Below are 22,900 nucleotides of genomic sequence, written 5' to 3'. Positions count from 1 at the left end.
ATCATCTTGCAATTTGAGTAACAATTATTTCAGTCACAACGATCAATAAATTAATTTAATATGCTCCAAATGTATCTGTATATTTTTCTTTGTCTATTAAAATAATAATAACAAAGTTAGTGATACTGTCTTTTGTCATATTCATGCCAAAGGTGTCGGAAAGTGCTTTTCCTCAACTTTCCACCAGATGGCAGCTTGTCCCAACATCACATATTACAGCAGTGAAGAGTCTTTCGTCAAATACTTTGGTTTGCACGTTTAACAGTAATAAAAAGGCCAGATTGTGAATAATAAGTATCTATGGAGTTTGTGTTGGAGTTTGCTTATTGCAAAGTGTCCCAGGGACACTATGCTGATTAAACAGGAAAGGTGAAACATTTTTGGGTTTTTTTTCTGTTTGCTGCAGTTTAAACCCAGTGAACCCCAACCTGTTTGCTTCGGTGAGTCTTCTTCACTTAGAAAAATGGCTGCAGTTTCAGAATGACGTTGAACATTCTGACATGGTTTCAGATTAAATGGCAACGAAGAAGATAAGCACTGGATTAAAAAGAGACAGACTGAATTTTTAAAACGGTATTTAGAGAATAGAAGCAATAAATTAAATGACTAACTGCAGTAAAACAGACAAACCTTCCCTTTTGAAATATTGATAAGAACAAAATGGCTTTAAAAAACATAAAAGGACATTCTGAGCCACATCTTATGTGACTCAGATTAATCATATTACACCACTTATCAGATCATTTTGTGCCACGTTCACTTCTTCTTGACCTTTCAGATTTGCTTATTTAACCACTAGTTAACATCATGTGTGATTCCAGAGGGTGATTATGTTTTTTTTGTAATAACCAATCAAAATTAGTAAAGTCCCAGCAACAGTTTCTGCATATTAAGTTATGCACCTTTGTATACCAGATTGTGTTCAGCATGGAACCACAGTGAGGTCCAGCATAACAGTGTTCAGCACTGTTTTTCCTAATTGTACCAAATGTCGGGTCATATAAGCAACCACATTACAGTGGTTGCAATAATTTAAATTAATTACATCTAAACTGTAATTAAAATGTTAACATTTAAATAGCACCCCCATCCACTATTTTTTTTATGTTTGTCTTTACTTGCATATTGTAGAAAACATATTTATAGATATTCACATAATATCTGCAGCATTCAATTTTAATCTAAAGTAACAGCAGTGTTAATATTTAGCAGGAATACTAGGATGCTTAAGATGACCTCGTAGTTAAACATTAAAAACTACAATGTTTTCCTGCCATGTAGACATTTTTTAAATTAGTCAAATCCATATATTACAAATTTTACTTAATTTAAAGCTGAAATATAGAAAATTTGCTTTTACACATATAATTTAAAAACAAATGTTTTAAATGCCAAAGCAGAAATATTTTGTACTAACCTGCACATATTAATAAAAAAAAAAAAAAAAATACTGGCTGCTTTTATCAGAAGCTTCAAAACTAAACAGAGGTGATGAAGGTGGCGCCTACCAGCTGGGCCTGGAGTCTGTGCTGCAGCTGGAGCCTCAGGTTGTTGGGCTGCGGCGGCACCATTGGATTGGGACCAGCAGGTCTCATGCCAGGGGCCCGGGGCCCTGGGGCGCCGGGCATTCTCATCATGGGCGGGTAGCCTGCCGGGGCCATCCTTTGGGGCCCCATGTGGCCCCCCATGGATGGGGCAGGGTACAAGCCGTCAGGGGGCATGCCGCCATAACCGGGCTGCCCTCCATACTGCTGACCATAGAGGGGAGGCTTCAGGCCGGAGGGAGAGTCCGACGGACCCAGGTACTGGTCCTGCTCTGAAAGAGGACCCTGCAGAGGGAGATGGAGGTTTTTGTTTTTGTTATACAACACCTGGAAAAAGTACCAACATAGTTTGAGCTTTTCAATGTTTTGTGGCAACAAAGATCAATTTTATTAGGACTTTACAGACAAACACAAACTGATGTGAAACTGTGAAGCAGATGAAAAAGTTTAGACAGAAACCTTTTAGACTACTTTGAAAATGTAATTGATCTTATTGTACTGTTTGATTACTAAGATCAGTTGGAATGTATGCATGTTTGAAATTAAATTATGTTTTGTAAAGTGCTTTGAGATGATATTTACTGCGAATTATGAATAAAACTCAATTGGATTGAAAAATGATGCATAATTTGAATTCAAATCCACAGTTATAAAAAAAATTGTCATATTGTTGTTAATAGTTAAAAAAAAATGAAACTATTAGAAAACCACCAGTCTCTCCCTGTCCACTTCTCAGTTATGCACCGCTGTGTTTTGTTCTGTCACATTGAAAATCCAATAAAAATGCTAAACAAAAACACTGAAATTCATGATTGTAATGATTAAAAACAAAGAGTTAAGGTGTATTTGTATGGAAGTACAGTACCCAAAGTTTGTTTATTTTAATGAAGAATGTCATCAATTCAAAAACATTTCATTTTATTGTTGGTTTATTCTCAAAACCTCAATATGGGTGAAGTTTATTTGTCAGGAACAATACATATAAAAAATAATACATGCTAAATAATGCAGGTCCAGAAATGCATTCAGGATTTCTGGTGCTGTCTCTTTAAGGCAAACTGGACCAAGCTCACCTGTCCAGCCAGAGTGGGTATTCCCAGCATCTTATCTATCTCTTCCAGACCCTCATAGTCCTTCAGCACCGAACACAGCTGGTTCAGCAGAGCACCTTCATCCGTCTGCCCTTCAGATCCAGAACCACAGCAACCAATCCCGTCCTCCGGAGGGACGCCGTACGGTGGCCTGCAAGGTAACTTCTCATCAGACTAAACTAAATCAAAACTCGTTCTTCCTTTATGCTTTAGGCTGGACTGAATGTCAAACCTGCTTTGGTTTCCATAGTGATCCATCATCATCATTCGGTCTGGCCACGGAGCCGTCTGATTGGGCGGAGCCTGCTGCTGGTGGTAGGGCGGAGCTGCCATGTCCAACTCTAAGGTGGCAAACGAAGGAAAAATGTCAACGTCTGCACAAAATGGATGCCAGTTTGGGAGCGTCTGACTGGTTGATTCTTCCCACCGTTGCCCATCATCTGCATGCTGACCAAAGCTCTGGAGACATTTGGACCACTGCTTCTTGTGGGGAGTGCAGAATTCATGTTGGGTACCATTCGACTCACTCCATGGGCCATCATGGGTCCTGCACTGCCCCCTGTTGGAGCATGGGGGCCCCAGCCCTGCTGCATGGAGCCTCGAAGGCCTGCCGAAAGAAAGAAAGAACATTCCTCTGATGTCATTTCATTTTTCATAATTAAGAGATACATTTTCCACTTTCCCAAAGCTCTGGGGAAGACAAAGTGCTTAGAAATTCACTGACTGTTCAGTCTGACCTGTGTTGGTTACTGCTGCCTGGTTCATGCTGGTGTGGGTTCCCATCATGCTTTGCTGCTGCAAGGAATATGGCCCAATGTTTCTGTGCTGAGGAGGGAAAGGCCTGGTGGGGCTGGAGCCCATACTGCTGTCCAGAGACATGCTCCGGCCTGGAGGGGCCCCCTGACCGGCCTGGCCCGGCCTGACACCATTAAAGCTCGCTGCAATGACAACATGTTTTCATTCCTATTAAAATGTTGGTAGGAGTGATTAGATTTAATCCATCTGATTTATTTTAAAGACCTGGACATACTGAAACATCCCTTTGAGGACGTACCTGCGGCTCCGATGGGAGGGAAGGCTCTGTGCTGGCTGGGGGAGCTGCTGCTGCTGCCGGTGTCGTTCATCTGCAGGATGTCAGTGATGATGGTGTGTTTGTCCACAGAGGAGCCAGCTGGCACGGCTGATGAAGAGGATGAAGAGGATGGAGGCTGACTGGGGAACAGCTGCTGCTGGCTGCTGTTTTGCAGGTCCTCCAGCAGGTCCTCCAGCTCAGATGCCTGGAAGTAGCCGCAATTATAAAAGCAATTTATTATAGAGATTTATTTCCATGACATCCTCTCATACTCAAGACATTAATGAAAATCCTGCTAAGCAAATTTTGAGATCAATCAAAACTGATTTGCACAATTAAACTGCAGAACATTGCCTTTTATCAGAGAAATTCACATTTCCACTGAATCCTTTACAAGAAAAGTTCGGTTTTAATAAGATTTTAAACTAAAACTACTTCATCTGATCCTTAAAGGAGAAAATCTTAATATTCTAAAAGATTTTCTTGTTTTGAAAAAGGTATTGATGTAACAAATGGGCATCCTGAATTTAAAATGCCTCTCCTTTAAAACATGTTTGGTTTAAGTTCGGATTGTTTTAATCTACATCATTTTATCACATTTCATTTTGCTTTATTTAATTTCATTTTACTTTAGTCTAGGTTTTTTACTTTTTTACATTTTTCTTTATTTTCTTTAACTTTATTTAAATGCATTAAAATACATTTATTTTCTAAAATGTTTTTTTTTCTTCTCCAAACTGATTTTAAGCAAAGAATCATAAGTCAAGTCTGATGACAACTTTGACAGAAACGGAAATCCCACTCAACCCTCACCAGTAACACATCGTAACCCAACTCTTTATACACACACACACACACACACACACACACACACACACACACACACACACACACACACACACACACACACACACACACACACACACACAGAGTGGACAGATATGGTTTCCTAGGGCTGTTTGGCTGATGAATAGAGTGGAGAGCTAAAAATAAGCTTGCAGCACTAATGAGGTCATGTGTGATGTACAGTAGGACGCACAGAGGTTTGGGAAGCTTTACATGTGAGGACAGCAAAATATTTAGAGGTTATATTTGAAATCATTGGCATAATGGTCGACAAAAGCATTGCATCTGCATCAATGCAATGAGACACAACATATCATGAGACAATATGATAAACACCTCCTCTTCCTTTTGAACTACACCTCCTATTCAATTTTTTAAATTTGATATTTTTCTTGTCAAAATCCAGCAAATCATGACAGTGGTTGAAGTAAATTAGTGTTCAGATGTGGATATTGTAAATGCAGTTGATACAGATCAAAGATTGATTAGTTCTAATTCTTATAAAACTTAACTGCATGTCAGCTCCCAATCTTTTTTGTTTAAAAAACAATAGTTCAAGAAATTGAAATCTTTAGGAAGAATAAATGATTTTGCTTTCTGCATTTTTCTTATAATTTCAATAACTTAACTGATGTTTCTCTATCTTTTAAAAACTGCATGATATTAAACTATCCAAATTGACATTTTAATATTTTTGGTAAGCTGGTAAGTCACAATCACAACAGATTTAATAACCACTTAACAAAAACCCCCTTCATGGAAAAGGCTTTCTTTTGTGGAGTTTGGGTAAAACTCTCTTCTTCTCTGGCTCCAACTTCCCCTTCGCCGGACGCACCACTGGTCGGGTGGTCAGATCCTTTGTTTGGAAACTGAACCTCTGCCATCTGCCTTTCACTCATTGAACTGTCTTAATGTTTGCCAATCCACATGCTCTTTCCAAACAAGACAAAAAGTGCAAACTCAATGAACTTTGCTTTACATGACATCATGTAAAGCAAAGTTTTAGTTTCTGTAAATTTACTCCAGACTCCTGTCAGCTGCAAGTAAGACTTTTACTAGTCAGAATCACTTTAAACAACCTGACTTTTAAGGACAAGGCAGGGCTGTGGATCTGGGCCGGTGTTTGCACAGGACCCGGCCTCTTTAATATTCTAGAGTGGCCAAATGAGCGGCCATCTAGTTTGAAGATGTTAACCCAATCAAAGTCCAAGCCTCAACTTAATAGGAGCCTAACTTAAATGTTTGTCCACAGGTTTCAATAAACTACAAAGGTCTGTTAACTGGAGTAAAACCATTTCCTACTGAACCAAAGACCATAACCATAACCCTACCACTGAAAAAGACGGTTTAACTGATGCAAGGTGTTTGCTAAGTTTGTCACATGTTGTTTCTACATCTTCTTTCTTTGTTTCAGTAAAATAAAAGGACAGTGTAATAATTTATGTACATTTCTCACTTTAATTCCTGAGTATTGAGGCAATGATGAAGATGTGGAAGTTCTTTTTTCTTGTTTTTTTGCCAAGTTTCATCAAAATTACGAAAGTCAATCTAAATGAAAGCTCTACCCAGACAAGTTAAGAGGTAGACACCGTGTAGAATTAGATTTTTCCTCTCTAGATAAACTGCCTGAATTCTTACCTGTTCAGCCAAATTAAAACCTTCATCCTGCTTCTCCGTCTTAATGCAGGTCAGCTTGAGTCCGTCGTTTGGTTCCATTTTGATGGCTTTGTCGAGGATGCCATTATCATCCCTATCCAGAAGATAGCGCAGCAATGCATTGTCTTTCTTTCCCTGGCTCCCCGGCTCCTGTTTGGTGCAGAGTTCACTAAGAGCAGCCATGCTGTCCCCTGAGGCGGACTCTGGACCAATAGGATCTTTTCCCGTAGCCTCCGCCGTTAGCTTGGCCAGCTCCACAGGTGAGGTGCTGTTCTGCAGCAGCCGGTGGAGAATTTTGTGTTTCTCCTTTAATGAGGTGGTTTGGTTGTTATGTCCGGCGCCTCCACACAGCTGGTCCTTACAGCTCTGGTCATCTCCTATGGGACCTGGTGGTGAGGAAGGATCAGAGGGTTCTAACTTAGTGGTGAGGAGCTGCAGCAACTTGGTGTGGCCTTTGGTGGTCAGATGGTGGTTTGCAGCATCGGCAAGATCAGCAAGGTTTCCGTTACCGCCCAGAGTGTCAGGATCAACATCTTTCCCATCAGCCTGTGAACCGTCATGGGATGACAAAAACTCTTCCTGCTCTTCAAAAGTTCCAAACAAGTCAGTCTCTAAGCTGAGACTGCTCTTGCTAATTTGGCTACCAGGTTTGTTGCTGTGAAGATTACTCTGAAGAGCGGCTGGTTTTCTGTCAGGTGACTCTGGATGCTGTCCGTCAGCGAGCCCTGGGGAAATCCTGGCGCCCTGGCTGAGAGCCTGCAGCGCGCTGAGGGAGTTAAAACTTTGGTTGTTTCCTGTGGTGCTGCACACGGATGGAGGTGAATGCAAACCAGCTGCAGGGGAGAAAGATCCAGGCGTATGTTGGAGGAGATGAGGGCTACTGCAGTTGCTGCTACTTGCGGCAGCGCTGGGACTCTGGCGATGACGAGGAGACAACATGGCACTCTGGACCCCTGAGCTGACGCTTGGACTTCCTTGGCCAGAAGGGCTGCCCAGCTTCAGAGCGTGGCCGTTTCCCTGAGGTGTGATGGCCCTTCCTGGAACAGACCCAAAACCACGTCCAGGGGTGGAGGAGGCTCCGGTGGAGTGATGGCTGTTGCCGGCGACGCTGGCATCAGGTGAGGGGAAGGACCCGCTCATACTTGTTGGGGTCACTGACTTGGCCGAGTCCTGACCACTGGGAATGTCTGTAGCCATGCCCCCCAGGTTTTCCCTGGAAGAAAAGTTGAGAAATGGTTTGTACCATTTGAGTTCAAAGGAACTTTTTTCTTTTGACTTTTTAATGTGCACAGTATTCCCAGATATGATTTTCAGTGGGTGTTTGATGCAGGACTGCAGTGGCTGACGGTTTTACTACCAGGTTTGTGTGTGAAAGGAGAGTAAAAGTCAGGAAAAGGGGGGGTTACCTCTGCAGGATGTGCAGCGACATATAGAGCTGCGGTTCATTGGTGCCTGGAGAACGGACCAGTTTGCTCTTTGTGTGAGCAGAAACTATGGTGCCATCTGCCAGGGAGAATCTGTACAATGGGCTGAGGGCATGGCCGTTCTTTAATACTGCATACAGACAGAGAAAAAAACAGGGTGTCGATTAAAGAAACCTGCTGTGATATTTGATCTTTTTGGATCTGAGAGATCCAAAAACTCAAAATGTAATGTAAATTTAGTGAGGAGACATTATGCCAACCTTCTTGCTGGTGTTTCTTGGCAAAGGAAATCTCCCCGTCACTCTGCAGGTGGAACTTCTGGATGCAGCGCCGGACCAGGTCTTCCCAGCCGGGCTTCATAGATGCCCGAAGCACACTGGTGTCCAGAGAGGTGATCTTACCTGAACAGGTTAACACAACAAATTGGTTTCTAGAATTTTACAGATAAAAAATAAGCCTTTAGCCTAACCTTGCCTATGAACACAGAGCATGTTCGTTTTGAGTGCCAAATGTAAATATGTAGACTAATATTATGTTATGGAAATTGACTCACACAGTGCAAAACGTCACAGTATTTTAACAGCCCAGTGCGTCAGCCATGCCGTACCTTGAAGGTCCTGTCGTGTTGTGAAGCTCTCGTACGCCGGCATCACAGGCCTCTCTTTGACAGGAACTCTTCTCGCCACACAGATGAGACACGACTGGAAATCTGTATTGTTGAGGAAAAACTGTCAGTAATTCCATAACTATATATGGCAAAGGCTACATCACAACACACAGCAACACTGATCTCATCCAGGCTTGGGTTTTCCTGCTCGGCTGTGTGTGGCCGTCTCTGTTGGATAGAATTATTTTACCTCTGAGCCCTTTATAATTTTAGTATTTTCACAAATTAGAAAACCTCGCCAGCTGTCTGTCCAGAGCTCTACATTATTTGCATTAATAAAAGTTAAAAACGCGTCTGACCTAATAATCAACAGCCATCATTAACGTCCTCGTATCTACAGTCCTGTAAACAAATATCGACTCGTTATTTTTTTACATTTTACTTCTGAAGGTTTCTACTCATCTTTGTAAGTGGGTTAATCAATAGCTTTCCAATTATTCTCAGAATGCTGTTTTCCACCAGTGTTGTAAGAAGAGTTCAGGGGCAGAGGAGAGAGATGCATGATCCTAACAGGGAGTTCATGTTCAGAAACCTTCCACTTGGTCTGAATTAACAAGATTCATTACTGACAAATAAATCAAAATCTATCTGGTCGTACTAACAAGTCAACCAACAGAGTGATGCAACTTCAAGTCAGCCTGCAAACCTCTGCCTGTCCACCAGATATCCTCATCGTGTCAGGGGAGAGATTGGCAAAATATCTGGCTGTCAGACGTCTAAAATTAGAGTGGCAGACACATTCTTCTCCCCCGTGTTCATGTGTGTGTGACTGGATTAGATGGGAAGCTGACAAAGTGCCACACACTAATTAGTCTCTCCCAGTAGATGGGAGGGGAGGCAGAGAGAAGTGGTGACGGAAGGAGGACAGGACACAGGAGACTGGGAGGGCAGCACTGGGACGAGTGATGGGAAAGTGACAGAAAGTCAAGGCTCAGACGAAGAGATGAGGAAAAGCAGCAGAAAATGATTTCTTGAGCAGTGGAAATGTGTAAAGAAAATTCACAAACATAACAAGATGGTTTTCGAAAGGCAGACCAAATCCAGGTAAAAAAGAAAAACCAAAGCAATTTTCGGCTAATTAGCAGAACAAACAAGAATGAGAAGAAAAAACATTTAAAGTACAAAATAGACAAAATTAAAGACAAGGTTAGAAAAACAAGCATACCTTCCCCCTCTTCCTTGATAGACTTTGGTTCAGAGACGGCGAAACACTGCATGGTCTCGTATTTCTGCTGCGCTGCGTCCTGCTGATCGACGGCCTGGTGCGCTTCGCCGTCGGCGTGAGGGTTGACCAGCATACGACAGTTAAAGGTGTGACTGTTCCTGTTGGAGGAGTCGGTGCTGCGATGACTGACTGCATGACAAAGACACAAAAAAACAGGAAAATGTAATAAACATAATTATTTAGGATGTAAAGTTTGTTATGAATCTACTGTCCAATACAACACAGTTGACAAGTTTAAAGAAATCAGAAACACTAAAATGACACTAAAACATATTACTTTAGAAGAATTTAGAGATTTTTACAAAATATGTTCACAGAAGAAAAGTTAACTTACACACTTGAAAAGCTTTTGAAAAACTCCAAAATGAAGTAAATACACTATATTGTGGCAAATTTACCAATTTCCTCACCCAGACTCTTAGGCAAAAGGTTCTTGATGAACTCTGCATGGTCTCCAACATGCAGCACACTGTAGACGCTGGTGTTCATCAGCTCCTCCTGCTGGTAGCGCAAATACTGGCTGACGTTCTCCGACACAAACACGATGTTTCCCTCCATGTTCACAACAAAGAAGAAGCCGTCCAGGGCCTGAGGGCAGAAGAGATGGGCAAAAGTGACGGGCATGATGGTAAAATGTAAAAAAAAGGATAAATGACAAAGAGAAAGAAAAAAGATAATTAAAAAGATCTGGGGAAGTTTAGGAGTGGAAGTAATAAGGAAATTAATTAATTGCAAATACAGTTTATTTGGTTTTATTAAGAGAAAAGAAGAAACATTGATGATAAGAAGCTTAGCTCAAAATATATTGTAAAACATTAATGGCTTCATAATGAAACTCAACATTTTGTTGGTAATAAACAGCTTCCACTGTATTTTAAAAATAAATGTGCCAGAAACATTACCTGAGTTACACAACTTTATTCTGTGCAGAATATTAAGTAGCAAAGGAAAAGCTGGTATAGAAAATGGATGGATGAATATATTTCTATAACATTGTGAAAATTAATAAGTTCAAAGGAGGAAACACCTTTGCTGCATTTCATTCTGTTTTACATAACTCAATCTATGCAAGCATTCATTTGCACTGCTGCTGAAAAAACATAAATTGAAATGTTGACTGCATGTTAATGTTTATCTTCCAGACCCCAAGCAGACACCTTTGCCAACGGTGGTGCTTCTGAATACTACATATATAGTTAGTCTGTGTGTATGGGGTCAGGCTCCGCCCCTTCCTTTCTAATCTGGCTTTTCCCAAAGGTATTTATACCTCGCTGGGTCCCATGGTAAACGTCATCTCTCACTCGTGCACGGACATACTTAGGCTCCACTGTCAGTCAGCAGAGCTCTTATCTCCACTAGTCACGTGTAGAGCAACACTAGATCCAGTCAGAAAGGTGTTCTAGGCTGAGCGTCTCCCTCAGGATGGAGTTTGTCCCGTTTGTTCAGGAGCATGGCTACACGTTGATGCATTCAGAGTGGATTAGATCTGTGGAGAACTGCTGCTCAGAGTAGGCAGAGTAACTTCACCTTTTGATATGAAAGTAAAAACTGAATAACTGGATTACATTTCCAAATAGCATATTGATTTCCTGAGCTACATTACATTCAAAAGACACAGTAATAGAGCCATTTAAATATAAGATCTTACACATTATGCGTATATCTGGGTATTTTTCTGTACTTACATTTTGTTTTCATGTAATAAATAATTATTTATCTGTGCTGTGTCTTTTTGTACAGCTAAGGTTAGGAAAGGGGACTTAGACACATGCAGCTGATCTAATAATTATTATGAAATCTAAGGAAGTTACTGGACTATTTCAAGAATGGCTCACATCTGCAGCAGCCTGTCTTTTTCTAGGAAAATCAAGTTGGTTTTTAACTCTACACTCTAATAAAGACTTTTTTATTATTATTTTATTAAAGATAAGGATGGCCTTCAGGGAAGTATGTAGGGCAGAGAGAGGGACATGCCTATCTCCTGAGGGGCGGCCCGACAGGCTGAACTGGCCCAGTGAAGACGCACATAATGTGGTGTCTTCGAGATAAAGGCTGGGCAGCCGAGACTAGTTCAGAGTTGACTGAAACATTACACTATTGCTTTTCTCTGCCCACATAGAGCATTTCCTCCAGCAGTAAAGAGACTGCTGTGTTTTTGTTTACTAGTGTTCCCATAGCAACATGTCTGGCACTAGAGCTTCCTATTAGCTCATTTTCAATCAAGATGGCAGTGCAGCGCGTCTACTGTGAAATATGTTAATCCTGTGATGAGTAACCGATTTAAAAGTTGATCTGGTAATGGCAGAGGAGGAGCCAGCCATGGAGGCTGGTTACCATGGAGACTGATCGCAGATTGCTGCACAGGTATTACTGCTGGCCAAGGAGTCACACCAGGTTCCTACGCAAACCTTCCAGGAAGTATCATCACTTTCAAGAAAGAATGAGAATTTTTGTTTGATTTTCTAACACCAGAAGAAAGACTCGAGAAATTACAGGTTTCATTAAAGCAACTTTTAAGGCTATTCCTGTTTAGATTTTTTTTTTATTATTTACCCTAACAATAAGATCAAAGTTTGTGTTATAAGTCTGCAGGATTGAAAACCCGTTGGTGTAACATGCTTGATCCCACGTGAGCATCTTCCACATTAGATTGCACTCACATTCAAGGTAGGACACATTCACAAAATATTGAGAGAAGGGTTTTAAAAAACATAGACAGTTGGACCTACCTCCAGCATCATTGGCCCGAGAGTGTCTTTATCGATGACGGCCTGCCCAGTGGAGGAGACGTCTGCCTTCTGCACCTCCTCTGCATTAGCCACCAGAGTCTTTTCTGAGATGAGCAACATAAAAGCAGGTGGTTCAAAAGGGGATCAGGGGATTTTTGTCATGTTTTTATCTCTCGTCACCTTTAAGTTAAGATAATAGAGCCTGTCAGTGAGAAAAGAATGTTATAAATGCTTGAATAATTAATGCTGTGGTCAAAGGGACATGTCAAATCTGAAGACACAGATCAAAATAAATAATTTTGTATGTTAAATGTCTCCTTGTAGGAAAAGCAGTTTGTTATGGTAAAGCTTTTGCCGTAGGTCGTCTGTTTAAGCAGACAATGCTGACAGTGTTGTTTTTATCTTGATGAAGCCGTCACCCACGCACCCACTTTGTGTTTTCATACACAGGGCATGAAGACCTTCCACATGTTGCATTCTTTGGAAAGCCGTTCTCTTCTGGTAAAGTTAACCTCACGGTTATACCTCAACTCTAAAACAAAGAGTGGAAATCAGTGAGAGGACATGGAGATTTGAGTGGCTGGCATGGTTTTCACAGCACGGCTCACTGCACAATTTTCCTGTACATTTTTGCACCAACTTTTTCCCTTTCCTTCATGGCCGTACCACCGGACTGTTAAGCCTCCCATGGCCCCATTCGGCCACATAGCTGACATTCCTTTTGTGGGACTGGAGCTGTGGAGTCATCAGCCTTTAAAACTCTGTCACTGCAGAGCCTGGAATGGCACTACAGTGCAAGCAGGAGGGAATTCAAGGCATTGCCAAAGTTTATTTAATCCATAAAATTTGTTATTACAATTTATTTCACCAGACTTGATTTTATGTTTGAGTTTCCTATTTTTTTTCCTCAAAAAGAACAAAAGAATCATCTCTAGTGAATAAATTAAAACAAATCCTCTGTGAACTTCTCGACAGCTGACATATTTCAGGATTGCCCATAAACAACTTAACAGTTTGGTGCCGCATATCTTCCTTATTACCCAGTGCACAACTCATTAGCTCAAATTAACTTCATTCAGCAGCACTTCCAGCACACGAGCCAAGCAGCAGTTTTCATTTACACAACTCATAAAAGCAAGGGATATTCAGCTTTCAGATGAGCCGAAACCACACTGTAACCTTTACAGGTGAACTTAATGTGACCTTCCTTATACTTTTGAATCCACATGTCCAACAGTTCAATGTTCAAGTACTTCCTGCACAACTTGCTGTTCTCCAACAAGAAGCTTAACGACTAAATACATGAATCAAACACTACATTTTCTTTTTCAGTCAGAATTGGTATTTAAATGGCAACCAGACTGCTGACATTTTGATATCATTAGACCAAGATGACATCTAACAACTGATCCACAGTACCTCACCATTGCCAGGTTTCAAAGAGGATGCTCTCAGACGGAAGCAGCCGCTGAGCTTAGAGTGTCATCAGAAGATTGCAACAGAGACAAAGAGACACATAAAGAATCATAGAAACGAATAGAAACGTCCAGTTCAATGACACTTAACTCCCAGGAAATTTCAGGGAGGTGAGAGGCACCCAGGAGTCACGCCAGACCTGCAGGGCACCTGACCACAGCGCAGTCCGTTAGTCTCAGTGCTGTTCTATGATGTGCACCAGCCACCGCTGTCACCAAATGAGCCTTTGGTGTCAGTAGTTTTACTGTGTGGACAGGTGTGTTTAGTGAAAACAGAACTGCCCTTCATTTTGTGAATGCTTTAGTGAAAAGTCGATACTACCTGAATAACAATCCATTGTCATTGCACCCTTGTATGAACAACCCAGACCTAATCTCATCTTTATGGACGACAATGCATCATTAGGGAACAGCAGCTGTAAACTGTTGAACCTGTAACAAAGTGATCTGCATTTTCTTCAGACCTGGATCCCATAGAAAAGGCCTCAGACCAGCTGAGTCATCAAGAAGAGGTTTGTAACTGTACCCCAGACCCTCAATGACCCGAGGACCGCCCCTCATGAAGAGTGGGACGCCTCAGCAGACAATAAGTCGACTTGTGAACAGCATGAGACGTCGTTGTCAAGCAGCTCCTCAAGGCCACATGGTAGTGAGACATTGAGACTTTTTGTTTTGGCACAACCCACTGTTGTTGGCTTTTGTTCCAATACATTGTGTGACTGAGGGGACTCATCATTGTATGCTTCTACTTAAATACCCTACTTTCATCGTGTCATTGTATTGAAGTTTGCAAGTTTTCCATTAATTTTACCCAAAAGCCAAAACTCCCTAACTTTTAATGAGTTATGTCATTTGGATAATGGTTATGAATAAACAGATTGGCCATGAACTTTGATGATTTTGTGTCAATCTGTCCTAATAATATTGCTTCTTTTCTCTCTCTCTGGTGGTGAAACTTCAATCAGTGCGGCTCTATCTGACATTTCAGGTACAAAGTATTTACACCCAACAAGCTAAATATTAGGAATTGCACCATAACATTTGTGTAGCATTTGTATCCTACACCAATACATGCATTTATTCCTTTGCAATCTGAGAGTGCGGTTAACCTAAAGATTAGTGTAAAAACTAAACTGGAAACTGATTTGAGCACAGGATGAACATTTTTCCAGTGGTATTTTCTTCATTCCCTATTCCTTTTTACTGTTCTTAAAAAAACCTGCTCATCAGTTAAATGTTCCTCAACAATAGTGTGTTTTTCTGCTGTTGACCTCACAGCTGTGTGACTTGAGCATTATCCCCGTGCTTATTCAGCTGTTGTTTTCAGATGCAAACAGTGCAATGACACATGGACACCAACTGGGTGACTGCAGGCACAAAAGGAGGAGATGAGCAAGCGAGAGATGAACAGATGAAAGGAAAGATGACAGGACGCGCGTTCAAGTCCGAAGTTTCTACACTCACAACAGGCATGAATGTCGTATGTGTATAAATATACATTTTGAGTTATTATGGAGTCTTTTCAAGAACATAAAAATGAATAGAATAATTTAAAACAAAATAACTTCCACACAGTAAAGATGAATCCAATCATTTAATAACTGGTGATGAAGTTCAGGTGCAGCTAGTAGTTTCTCTGTTTCCCTATAATGTAATTTTTTGGCAACTGTCACTGGACTGAACAGACTCTAGAATAACGACAAAATCCAAGTCCAGAAATGATTTTAATGATTTTATGTCTGAGTTTCTCAAAGTCTGGGGAAACTTTCCCTCCTCAGGGGAAAAATACTTGAAAGAAATTTCTAATTCTTACAACACTAGATCTCATCTGTCAAACTTGGTGGTGGCAGCATCATGCTTCAGAGATGTTTTCAACCCAAAATAAATGCAGTTATGTATAATGTTAAGTAAATATCAATGAAATCACCCAAATTGCTTTCACATTCATGTCCATATTTTTTGTATTCAAACTTGGAGCTGTGGGTTAAAAAGAACAAGATTAGAAAATAAAAGAAAAATCTAACCAGGTAAAAGTGCAGATATTAAAAAGAAAGGATGCCTCCTTTCTTTTTAATATCTGATGTGTTCTCCATTGCAACAGAAAGAAAGAAAGCAAAAATGAAAAAACTGAAGGGAGAAAATGTGTTTAATGAGTAGAATAACCAAGACAAAAGAAAAAAAGACCAAGAAAAAGAACTGGAGCCAAACAGGAAGAGGAATCAAGTAAAGAGAAAGAGAGAAGATTGCAGACAAAATTTGAAAACAGAACAGACAGGAGGAAGAACGAAAATAATGAGAAATCCATTAAGTGATTGCAAATATTAAAATGATGGTTTGTAAAATTGTGACATTTATGCAAAGAGGATTAAATAAGAGGCAGAAGAGTGTAAAAAGGTGAGAACATTGTGAAGAAATAGTAAAGCTTAAGAGAAAGTGAGGGACAGATCGGAGGAGCAGATCCTCCTGCTTCTCTCTGCAGGCTCATTTCATGTTGGTCACTCTTATATAAGCGCTCCAGCAGAGGCTGTCTCACCATTACAGTCCTTTCACAGTCTGTGGGCTCCCACTGTGAAGGGGATTGTTTTCTATTTACTTTTTAAATTTAAGGAGTCTACGTTGGCTCTTGAGATTTCAGTTTTATAAACATCAGTTCTGAGCTCTTCTAGTACCCACAGCTATCACACTCTCTTCTAGCAGATGTTCCCCTTTCATGGCGGGAAACACTGAAAGGCCCACTTAGTGATAAATAAATGGTTATCTGAGAAAATAAGCTGCTTGTGACACTCTAATGGAAAAACAAATTAAATTGCTTATGCAGCCGTTCAATTTCTTTATTCAGGACATCTGAAACTGGAAAGTCCAGAAACTACCATAACAAAAACCCCATTAATGAGCTGGGAAAAGTGGCACCTGTTCTCAAAACTGCCTTAAAATTAGTTAGCGCTAATGGCTAACAGTAGCATCCAATCAGCCCAAACTCAGTGCTGATCATATAAAATGCTGTTCTGAGGATTTTCCCCAACAGTTAAACATGTTGCCTTCAGGAACAGCTGAAAATTTCTAAACCTCAACATTGATCGTTTTTTAACTAGCAAAATATGATGTGAACTGCCTTGTTGCTGAAACGTGCAATAAAAATAAACTTTAAGCGGTTAAACTGGTGTATGATCTTGTCTATCCAGGCATCGGCTATGTTTGCTTATGCTACTTTATTCACTGAAAAACATCCAAACCAATATCTAGTAAATTCTATACTTTTTAAATTTTAGACAATGTTAATCAAAATAAATTCAGAAATAGAAAACTATTCTTTGTATACTGCTGCCCAAGGAAAAATAAAATCATATTAATAATTTTCTTGATTTCTCCGCTCTGAATAGGTAGAAAGCAGTGATTTTTGTGAAGCAATGTTCTCCTATTTAATCTAGCAGGGCTGAGGATCCAACACCAAATCCTTCAAAAAAAGGAAGAAGCGACACAAAAGCTCACCCTGCTCCTTGATCTGCCTGATCTGCTTCACCGTCTCTTTGAGGATGGCACATTTGTCGGGCTTGACGTTGAGGTCGTCGATGTCGTTGATGTTGGCAAAGATCAGCTCTGCCAGCTCCTCGATGTATTTGTTCTCCTGCTCCCTGTTGCGCCTCTCGGTGCTTCGCTTCGGGCTGCAGGACAGCAGGGAATGACGCCAGAAACATGAATCAAACTCAACTGGAGAAAAAAGAACTAAGTGGTGGAAATTGTGAAGACAAACATCACTGTACAAAGCTGGACATTACATCTGAAAAGCTTTTGTCTTTGTGCACTGACCAGCTTTTTTGTGAGACAAAGACCTGCCTGGTGACCCTGAATTAACTTTGTGACCTATCAGTGACCTGACATTAATGAGAAATATGACCTCTGTGCAAAGAACTGAGCATCATTATGACAACTTGTGTCATTACATAAACTATTGTCTGTAAAAATGAACCACAACTGTTTACTTCCTGAACCACCATTAACAGCAATCCTTCATTTATAACAAATGTGAAATACCTTTAAAGTGCTTTACATTTTGTAAGATAGTAATCTTTATGCATTTGTTCCTGTTCATTGGTCTTCATGGTGCTGTTTTTACTCTAATAGCATCTAAGAACCTTTTGTTTCCGTTTTTATACTGAGATTAAATTAGCTGTAAGAGAGAAAATGGGGTTGAAATGTAAAACTAATTTTCAGAATTTCATTTAAGAAAAGATACAAATTATGTACCAAATTTCTTCTACTTAATTACTTTAAAATCTTAATATAAATGGACATTTTTTGTGTGTTTTTTTGTTTTTTGCTGGTAACATAATAAAATGTAAAACAGGTCAAGGTGTACAAAGGCATTGTGTCTGTACTTCGCCTAGGAGAAAAGAGTTCAGATTTAAAACTAATGTCCAAATCCTTATTAGCTTTTCAGAGTTTGGTTTGTTCTCAGTTCTAGTTCATAACTTGAGAAAAGATGTCTCCCTTTTAAATCCTCAAGTAAAAAACCCCAAAGAATTAAAAAGGGAAGGATAAGAGACAAAAAGCACACTGTGAAAATGAAGGTACTGCTACATCTAAAAATGTTCTATCATTATTATTATTATTATTATTTCTTTTTTTCTTGAAGGAAGGTCTTTCACCTGGGTCCCAGGAGGTCTGACTGACAGTCTTTCCTCTTCACAGATTCCCCTTTGGGGGGCTCAGGAGTGTCCCCCCCACCACTACTCATCTTCAGCAGTTATCAGCACCTAAACCAAAGGAAGACAGGAAAGCAGACACTTAGTGACAACACACCAAATTACACAGACAGAGCAAACCTTTGATTCTCTTTGACGCTTAAAGAGAATCAAAGAGTCACTTTTTCTTTGATTCTCCAGCAGCAGCAGAAATCAGGCTAATAAATCTAAACTTTGCTGTTTTTGTTTTATGTCTGACAAAAATACCCACAAACTGCAGAAATCTGTAGGTTGGTAAATACATTTTCAGAGTACTTTATCTGGTCAGGACTCCTTTCCAGGTCAGAGACCAGGGCTGTTTAAACAAGCCCTATCTGGACATGCCCATGACATATGACAGCAGCAGACTAATTAACTCCCAAGTTCAAACATCCATGTTTTACTTCCTTTATTAATAGTAATGTTTGCCTCATTACAATGTATACTCGTCTCTGAGTGTTTGAAGTTTCCAGTCATACAGGTAAGAAGAGTTAAGATCGGATCCCTACAAATAAAAAAGATGATGGTAAAGTTGAAAATTAAAAAAAAAAAGTTTCAGTCAGCACAATAAATCACAATATTTAAAAAAAGGTAAATTTTAATCTCCCAGTGATGTAAACAACCCGCAGAGTGCATTATCAAACACAGATTATGAGTCACAAAAAACAATGTACCACTGTAATGAGCCTGAAGGCAATATGTGGGCAGCCCAGTGGGAATACAGTGGGTGTCAGTAATTACTTCAGATAGAAATAGCTAATTCACGTAGGCACTCTCACTGTTCCCTCATTCACTTTAACATGTCAGACTCCAGTATGAATGACGGTTGGGATGTTTGGGGAATATTCCTGTAATCTCAATCAAAAATAGAGACAAAACATAACTTAGGTCACACTGAAATAAAGCTTTCATGGAGCAAGAAAGACGCACCATATGGCCGTATCATGCTGCTAGACTTGCCCCATATGGTTCAGTAAAAGGGACACAATTTAGTCATGTGAAATGCCAGGATAAGCTTTTTTCTGGCCTGAGCTGCCGATACAGTGTAGTCACAAAGCTTCTGGTGGAGGAATAACAATCAAAATCAGCTTTATTTGCCAAATTTCTGCACCCAAAATGAAAAAAAAAGAAACTTAAATTTAAAAAAAGGGAAATAAATATATATTTTTTGTAAATATGTACGCATGCAATTCACACGTTGTGATCTGGAACTTCAGTAAAGGGGTATTTTTAAGTTTTAAGTTTCTGGGGTACTTTTATCAGCTCTGATTCAAAATCTAAAATGGATAGACCAATCAAACCTGGACTAAATCATGGGCTTGTGATTTAGTATGAATTAGATCTTGAGCTGCAGTAACAATATGAAGCAAGGCCCAGTGTTCATGATGCAAACAATTAATCTTGCTTTATCAATTTGTTTTTCTACATTTTCTAGCAAATTTTCTATTCTAGCTGATCTTTCTACCTCTGCCCTCTACCTCTGTTTGAGTTACTTCATAGGCCTGCACAACGTACACTAAGTTGTAAAAATATTTTCTATAACATGCCTTTAGTTGAACATGTGCTATAGATAAAGTTTGCAAAGCAACTTTTATTATTAAACCCACATTTTAGTTTTTATTACGTTCCAAAATAAAAATACACATTTCATTCCATCCTTTAAATGAACTTCTGAATACAACAACATGGTTGGTTGTGCAGGTTTGTTGTCTGAAATATATTTTAATTTACCATCTGCTTCCAGCTTGTTTCCAATATCCAGCTTCACATCATCCCCTGAGAACCAGTGAAGGAAATGACACCAAACCTCAGAAGAAGACACATAACTTCCTTCTATACAAAATGTAAACAAAACTGTAAAGCGTCTCTCTTTTGTTTTTGCAAGAGACCAGAATTCACCTTTTTGATCCACAGCAGAGTTTGATTACCGCTGTACACCTCCAAATGAGCAGAACTGGTGAAACACACCTTAAAACCAAAGGCATGGCAACAAACATAATACCACATTCAGGACCTTAATAAAGAACAAGTTCTGATGCATTCAGTGAGCAATAAGAGCCAATTTACTATTTTCCAACCAACCTGATGGCTAAAAGTAGAGATAAAGTGTTTCCAGTAAAGCTCAACGTGTGCCCAGACTCTAATTTCCCGCCATCAGTGTTTCTCTGGGCTTGCCTACAACTGGCATCTGCAAGGAGAATAAAATCTCAATTTTGTTCCTTTCAGTTCAAAAATATTAGAAAGGATCCGTTTTATTCTGCAAGAGTGCATCTAAGACAATCATTTTCACACAATCAGACAATGATGAAGAAGTCCAATAATTAAACGCAGGGGGGAGGTGGTGTTTATAGGGACAGTGGGCCTTTAAGGCCCTTCAACAGGCTGGGACACATCACCTGACAGTTACATAAGAGCTGGTCAGTGGGACTGATACTGCGCAGATGAAGGCAGAAGAGAGGGATAAGCAAAGGGGAAAACAACAGGGAGAGAGAGAGAAAGGAGATTAGCAAGAAAGAATCACAGTAAGACAGAGAAGAGGAGGCAGAAATATTTTAAAACTGTATCAAGGGAAATATAAGAACGGACGAGCCGTCAGTTTTTATGTGTCGTTAGGAAAAATCTTTCCGACACAGAAATTATGTTGACAAGAACAAATGCTGTTCAATGATACAGGCGGGGGTAAAGAGAGTGACAGCAGGAAGAAAACGGGAGGTGGGTCATTTGTTGCTCTAAATAATCAGGCCTGAAGGCAGAGGAAAGTATGGCCTAATTACACCATACGGGATGAGAGGACGGGAGGAAACGGCAGATAGAATGATACTGACAACACAAATGAAAAACGTTAAGACAACTAGTGCAGAAAGTATGCTAGTTAATATCATCAACGCTTCTTTTCATGACTGAACTTTCATGCTAACATCATGGTTTCAGCATCGAAAATCATATCTCCGTACACAGCGAGTGCCAATTTGGTAAAGCATTGTAACATCCATCATCTGATTGCCTGAAGGCAACTACTTGATAAGAGAAAAATTGAAACATTGTGCAGAGAAAATACCCGGAAAACACAGCATGAGATTTTCGGGGATTCCCTGACTTGGTCCGGGCAGCACGCCCTCCCAAAGCTGAGCATTCATTCAGCGACAAGACGCAGGCAACTTTTCAGACAACAAGGCTTTCCGTCTGAGCTTCAGGATATACAGAAGACAACACACACCCATTAGGAAGACACACACACCTTTATTTCTCTGTCTGAATTAAATCAGACCAAACTTCTCTGGTTTAAGGTCAGCTGGAATCAGCAGGATTATCCCCGTTTGCTAAATGCCACAATAATTAGAGAAAGAATATGTCAGAGATTTATTCATGTCTACAAAATGTCATTTTTACATTTACTGAATCTCGCAATTCAATTCAATTTTGTAAACAGCCATGGTGGCATACAGTATTTTAACAGTGTATTCATTCACATTTTTGAGCAGTAAAATAAAACCATAGAATAATACCACTTCTGCTCAACAAAGAGTGCAAAAGCTAAAAGATAATAGTACCATATTAAAATTGCAGTGAAGTATATTTAAACACAAATCATTCTCATTTTCTTCTGGAAACTGAGTTAATTCACATTCATCATTTTTAAGCATATTTTAACAATTTTGGCACTCTGACCCACACTTCACCACTTACTAGCCATTTTCCAACAGCTAATAAACTCAAAAAGATGACGAGTATAAATGAATACGTCACATTTTAGTGGAAATTTCCTCGACTGCATTGAAACTCTGCCGAACTTTAAACGTACCCAGCGCCACAGCGACGCTTTCACAGCAGACTCTCAGGAGATGACGCCAGAATGAACCAGTTATATTTTAATTATGATCATACTGAGAGGAAACAGGTGACCTTAAGAGGTAATATCACACAACGTTGAAGTCCTCACGTTTCATGGCTGCACCTCATGCAACAGTCCCACATGATGGTGTCAGAAATCAATACAAAAAGGCTCCTTTAAACTTCCAATCAATCACAAAGAAGCTCCACACACAGACACAAAGTCTGAGCACTCACGACTGACATCGCTTGGATGTTCACGTCAATATCTGTCTGCATCACAATACACAGACACATGCGCAAAGGTACACATATGGCACGTAAACATGTGCATTATAAATTAACACTAATGCAGGCTGCAACAAAAGCCTTCATCCAGCTCTGCCCAATGCTAATGCAATCAGAGGAGCTGAGAGCTTTGCAAAGCGAAGCCATTTAAAAACAATTTGAGCTGGAGAGAAGGGACAGGGCCAGAGGGTCAATGCTGCCATTAAGAAATTAAAGCTGAGGATTGATCACCGCTTGCTTAAGTGGCTCTCGTCTCCAATAGAAACCAAGCATGTGTTTGGGTTCTGCAAATCTAAAGTCAAGAAGGCAAAACTGTTCCTCACAAAGCAAA

The 22,900-nt window shown here is 40.1% G+C and overlaps 1 protein-coding gene across 3 annotated transcripts in view; it reads right to left on the bottom strand.

The window, feature by feature from the left end:
* Positions 1-22,900, bottom strand: part of LOC106905193 (nuclear receptor coactivator 2) — a 52,442-nt gene that overhangs the window by 7,779 nt on the left and 21,763 nt on the right. For all 3 annotated transcript variants that reach the window (XM_014969861.2, XM_088014343.1, XM_088014342.1), the window contains 15 exons: positions 18,376-18,483; positions 17,219-17,391; positions 12,255-12,358; positions 9,936-10,113; positions 9,466-9,654; positions 8,241-8,342; positions 7,894-8,034; positions 7,616-7,763; positions 6,192-7,422; positions 3,690-3,912; positions 3,373-3,573; positions 3,063-3,242; positions 2,868-2,976; positions 2,618-2,786; positions 1,509-1,829 (listed from right to left, as the gene is read on the bottom strand). In XM_014969861.2, coding sequence (XP_014825347.2) covers positions 1,509-1,829; positions 2,618-2,786; positions 2,868-2,976; positions 3,063-3,242; positions 3,373-3,573; positions 3,690-3,912; positions 6,192-7,422; positions 7,616-7,763; positions 7,894-8,034; positions 8,241-8,342; positions 9,466-9,654; positions 9,936-10,113; positions 12,255-12,358; positions 17,219-17,391; positions 18,376-18,464 — 3,558 coding nt within the window. In that variant the 5' untranslated portion in view covers positions 18,465-18,483. The remainder of the gene's footprint in view (positions 1-1,508; positions 1,830-2,617; positions 2,787-2,867; positions 2,977-3,062; positions 3,243-3,372; positions 3,574-3,689; positions 3,913-6,191; positions 7,423-7,615; positions 7,764-7,893; positions 8,035-8,240; positions 8,343-9,465; positions 9,655-9,935; positions 10,114-12,254; positions 12,359-17,218; positions 17,392-18,375; positions 18,484-22,900) is intronic.

The sequence above is a fragment of the Poecilia mexicana genome, unplaced genomic scaffold (assembly GCF_051168715.1).
Source record: "Poecilia mexicana isolate PSO_F unplaced genomic scaffold, ASM5116871v1 scaffold_17, whole genome shotgun sequence".
In the NCBI taxonomy this organism is placed as follows: Eukaryota; Metazoa; Chordata; class Actinopteri; order Cyprinodontiformes; family Poeciliidae; genus Poecilia; species Poecilia mexicana.
This window is presented reverse-complemented; position numbering and strand designations above follow the sequence as displayed.